The sequence below is a fragment of the Sardina pilchardus genome, chromosome 16, assembly GCF_963854185.1.
Source record: "Sardina pilchardus chromosome 16, fSarPil1.1, whole genome shotgun sequence".
NCBI lineage: Eukaryota > Metazoa > Chordata > Actinopteri > Clupeiformes > Clupeidae > Sardina > Sardina pilchardus.
Window position 1 is genome coordinate 31,600,127 of NC_085009.1, and position 5,000 is coordinate 31,605,126.

At 47.1% G+C, this 5,000-nt stretch overlaps 1 protein-coding gene across 1 annotated transcript in view; it reads right to left on the reverse strand.

The window, feature by feature from the left end:
• Positions 1–361: 361 nt before the first annotated feature.
• The window catches only part of hacd4 (3-hydroxyacyl-CoA dehydratase 4), a 12,882-nt gene continuing 8,243 nt past the window's right edge, over positions 362–5,000 (reverse strand). The window contains exons 6-7 of the mRNA XM_062515920.1: positions 4,916–5,000; positions 362–4,049 (exon numbers count right to left, since the gene is read on the reverse strand). The exon at positions 4,916–5,000 is cut by the window's right edge and continues 44 nt beyond it. Of these exons, the coding sequence (XP_062371904.1) occupies positions 3,967–4,049; positions 4,916–5,000 (168 nt within the window). The 3' untranslated portion in view covers positions 362–3,966. The remainder of the gene's footprint in view (positions 4,050–4,915) is intronic.

Sequence of the window (5,000 nt, forward strand, 5' to 3'; positions counted from 1 at the left end):
GCGTTGGGATTGCTCCCCCTACAGCACAGTCCGTGTCACTGCACTGGGGCGTTGGGATTGGCTGAGCAGAAGGAAGGAAGACTGCCCCCTGCTGGCTCCACAACACCACTTCCAGCAGCCGCTGGGTGTTCCCAGGAGGTCTCCCATCCAGGAGCTGACCAGGCCCTCACCTGCTTAGCTTCAGTCTCACCGCAGAGACTGGGGACCCACTGGGCCGGCTGCTGGCTGGAGTGCAATAGATTTGGGAGATATTTTAACGGAAGGCGTCAAATGTAAATACATTTGCTCAAAACAATCCATTTGTCTTAGAAATTGCAAGAGACCAAATGAAGACGTTTACAGACAGACTGAGCCAACAGGGTAAATAACAATAACAACATTTATTCATTTAGCAGACTATTCTATTCAAAGCCACCTTCACTTTCACACACACGGTATACATACACACGCACGTGCACACACACGCACACACACACACACACACACTGTATACATACCCACGCATGCGCACACACACACTGTATACATACATACGCACGCGCACACATTTTCTATTTACATTTATTAATTTAGCAGATGATTCTATTTAAAGCGACTTTCACTTTAACACACACACACATTCGCACGCACACATACTCACTCTCACACACACATTTTACATTGACATTTATTCACTTGGTAGATGCGTTTATCCAAAATGACTTACAGCAATAGAACACACACACACACACACACACACACACACACACACACACACACACACACACACACACACACACAATGAAATACAGAAGCTACTGCGTGGGCCTGTTACAACATATTACGTTAAACATTACATTTAATAAAGCACTTTACAGTGTGTGTGTGTGTGTGTGTGTGTGTAGGGCACCCTCCAGAGTATGTGTGTTGCTGGTGCAATGCAAGGCCAAAGGAATGGTTTCCATGGAGACTGATGCCTCAGAGCAGTCCCTTTCGCACCGGAGGAACTTTCTGCAGGTCCTAGAACATGCAGTTCTTAGAACATAGAGTTCCTATTAGAACACAATTCCTAGAACATACAGTTCCAATTAGAATACACAGTTCCTAGAACATGTAGTTATTAGAACATAGAGTTCCTATTAGAACACAATTCCTAGAACATACAGTTCCAATTAGAACACACAGTTCCTAGAACATGTAGTTCTTAGAACACAGTTCCTAGAACACGCAGTTCCTAGAACATGCAGTTCCTAGAACCCTGTTTTGTGCGCATTCGGGCAGCATGGAACTGGGGATTAAAGAGTTCCTCTGACAGCAGTTCCTAGAAGTTGTAAGCGCCTATTGAGGAAGGGTCTTTAGGAACCATAGCTGATCTAGGGTCTTTTCCCTGCGCTTAGGAACCATAGCTGATCTGGGGTCTTTTCCCTGCGCTTAGGAACCATAGCTGATCTGCATGCCTTGGCAGCAGAAGCAGCATTTTTTAAAATTCAAAAAGATTTGGAAGTAGGCAACTAGCCTACGCCTATAAAATTCGATCTTAAATGTCTGATGGCCAATAATATTAGATCTTAATTGTCTGATAGCCTAACTTCAGGTGCAGAAAGTGTCCTTGCTTTGCCCAGGTGCTACCAACAGCATGACAGGCCTATAGATAGGCTTCCAGAGACATTAGGAACATATGTCATTTTGACACAATATTTCAGTAATTTAGGTTACATACCGTACTTGGAAAAGGCAATTAGCTAGTGTTGGATATGAAAATCAACGTGTAGGTCTAGCCTTTGATTCAGGGGCACTGATTCATAAAATCTGACTAATTTTATCCTATAAGGGGTCTGGGGAACACTGTGTGGGCAGGTGACTTTCCAAACCTATGGACTTTTGAATGATATTCAAAGAGAGGTTAATTGGAACGATAAATATCATTATTAACCGGCTACCTAAGATTGAAAATAGCGCTTTCACTCTGGAACAAGTGGAATTGGTTTTGTTCCCGTTCTCGTGTTCGTTTCCGTTTTTGTTCTTTGAACTGTTTCTAATTACTTCTAGGAACTGTGTAGTTCTAGAGGTACCCTCTCCAGTTAGTAGAACTGTGTGGTTCTAGAGGTACCCTCTCCAGTTAGTAGAACTGTGTGGTTCTAGGGGTACCCTCTCCAGTTAGTAGAACTGTGTGGTTCTAGAGGTACCCTCTCCAGTTAGTAGAACTGTGTGGTTCTAGGGGTACCCTCTAGTTTGTAGTTAGTGGAACTGTGTGTGGTTCTAGGGGTGGCCTTTCCAGTTTGTAGTTAGTAGAACTGTGTGTGGTTCTAGGGGTACCCTCTAGTATGTAGTTAGTGGAACTGTGTGTGGTTCTAGGGGTACTCTCTAGTTTGTAGTTAGTAGAACTGTGTGGTTCTAGGGGTACCCTCTCCAGTTAGTAGAACTGTGTGGTTCTAGGGGTACCCTCTCTAGTTTGTAGTTAGTGGAACTGTGTGTGGTTCTAGGGGTACTCTCTAGTTGGTAGCTAGAAGAACTGTGTGTGGTTCTAGGGGTGGCCTTTCCAGTTTGTAGATAGTAGAACTGCCTTCCTAGAGCTGTGGTGTCTGAATGTGTCTACAGACATATACTGTAAGAATCCTGGACTGGCAGGACTGTGACATCACCCATTCACCAACATTCTTTTTCAGAGGCAGGAAGTTGACTCACTGGGCGGGGCCAGAGAGGGTTAAAGCGGAGCGAGAGGTGCAAACATTCGATAATTTCCGCGTTCTGTCTTCACAAGGGGGAGGGGGGGCTTAATCCCCCTTTAAGACCTGCTAACATTCGAACTGAACTGCTTGCCGATCTGACAGAGATCGATATCCCACTATGACGTCTTTGCAACACGCCTCTTTAAGCAGACAGGAACTGTTCGAATTTTGCTTCCATAGAGATGCATTACGTTGCTCTATCTTGTCAATAATTAAGGATCTTTGGCGGGGCCTCCTGTAGGTGGACAGCACCAAAGTAATGTTCCCCATTCAAGCCAATGGGAGTAGGTCATGGTGCATGAGCTCTAACGGGACGGCTAATAGCCAATGGGAGTAGGTCATGGTGCATGAGCTCTAACGGGACGGCTGATAGCCAATGGGAGTAGGTCATGGTGCATGAGCTCTAATGGGACGGCTGATAGCCAATGGGAGCAGGTCATGGTGCATGAGCTCTAATGGGACGGCTGATAGCCAATGGGAGCAGGTCATGGTGCATGAGCTCTAATGGGACGGCTGATAGCCAATGGGAGCAGGTCATGGTGCATGAGCTCTAATGGGACGGCTGATAGCCAATGGGAGCAGGTCATGGTGCATGAGCTCTAATGGGACGGCTGATAGCCAATGGGAGCAGGTCATGGTGCATGAGCTCTAACGGGATGGCTGATAGCCAATGGGAGCAGGTCATGGTGCATGAGCTCTAATGGGACGGCTGATAACCATATGGTCATGTGGCTGATTGTCTTAATACTGTAAATTATCATGATCTATATGGTTTGGGGTGATATACTTTTCATAATTACGTTATTTGTTTTACCATTTTCTGGGATTCTGACTGGACAAAACAATTGTTAGTCAAAAGGTTCAAACCAATCAGATTTCATTGTTGAGTTGCGTTGCAGACCTTGGGCAGTTCAGTGGTGTCGGTGTTGTTAGCTTGCTGCTAGCGATTTGCTCACTAGCAATCACTAGCGCTTATGCTCATCTTAGCATGCTAGTAAACCATAGGATTTCTGCTAACATGCTAGGTAGCTTTGTATGCTAAGCTTAGTATTTTTGAAAATACTAACTAAATCCCTCATTGGTGGTCGTTGATCTAGTACTTCTCTGAAGCAACTTGCAGGTAAATCTGTGTTTTGTTGGGACACAATATGCATGCATGTAGTGGCGCACACGAGCACACAAAGTCACGTCTTCCCATTCAAACTCCATAAACTTCCAGAGACCTCAGAGAGGAAGTCAGGTGCCAGCCGCAGCGATGTCACTTCCTCTTGAGCTTCTTGTTCCAGCTGTCCAGCTGCTGTTTCCTCTCCTTCAGCAGAAGCCACACGGTCACGCTGGCAGCTGCGCACACACACACACACACACACACACACACACACACACACACACACACACACAAATACATGAACACCAGAACACCACAGCCAGTCACACATTGGCCCACTCTGAACTGAACACTGTCTGCGTGCGTGTGTGTCGGTGTGTGCGTGTGCGTGCGTGTGTGTGTCTGTCTGTGTGTCTGTGTGTGTGAGACTCACCTGCAGCCATGAGGATGTAGGGGAAGTAGACGTGTGAGTGTGTGTGTGTGTGTGTGTGTGTGTGTGTGTGTGTGTGTGTGTGTGTGTGTGTGTGTGTGTGTGTGTGTGTGTGTCACCTGTAGCCAGCAGGGGCAGGTAGGCCATGAGGACATAGGGGAAGTAGACGTGTGTGTGTGTGTGTGTGTGTGTGTGTGTGTGTCTCACCTGTAGCCAGCAGGGGCAGGTAGGCCATGAGGACGTAGGGGAAGTAGACGTGTGTGTGTGTGTGTGTGTGTGTGTGTGTGTGTGTGTGTGTGTGTGTGTGTGTGTGTGTGTGTGTGTGTGTGTGTGTGCTCACCTGTAGCCAGCAGGGGCAGGTAGGCCATGAGGACGTAGGGGAAGTAGACGTGTGTGTGTGTGTGTGTGTGTGTGTGTGTGTGTGTGTGTGTGTGTGTGTGTGTGTGTGTGTGTGTGTGTGTGTGTGTGTGTGTGTGTGTGTCTCACCTGTAGCCAGTAGGGGCAGGTAGGCCATGAGGACGTAGGGGAAGTAGACGTGTGTGTGTGTGTGTGTGTGTGTGTATGTGTGTGTGTGTGTGTGTGTGTGTGTGTGTGTGTGTGTGTGTGTGTGTGTGTGTGTGTGTGTGTGTGTGTGTGTGTGTGTGTGTGTGTGTGTGTGTGTGTGTGTCTCACCTGTAGCCAGCAGGGGCAGGTAGGCCATGAGCACGTAGGGGAAGTAGACGAGCACCTGCACCGGCTCCTCCAGCTGCACCGAGAA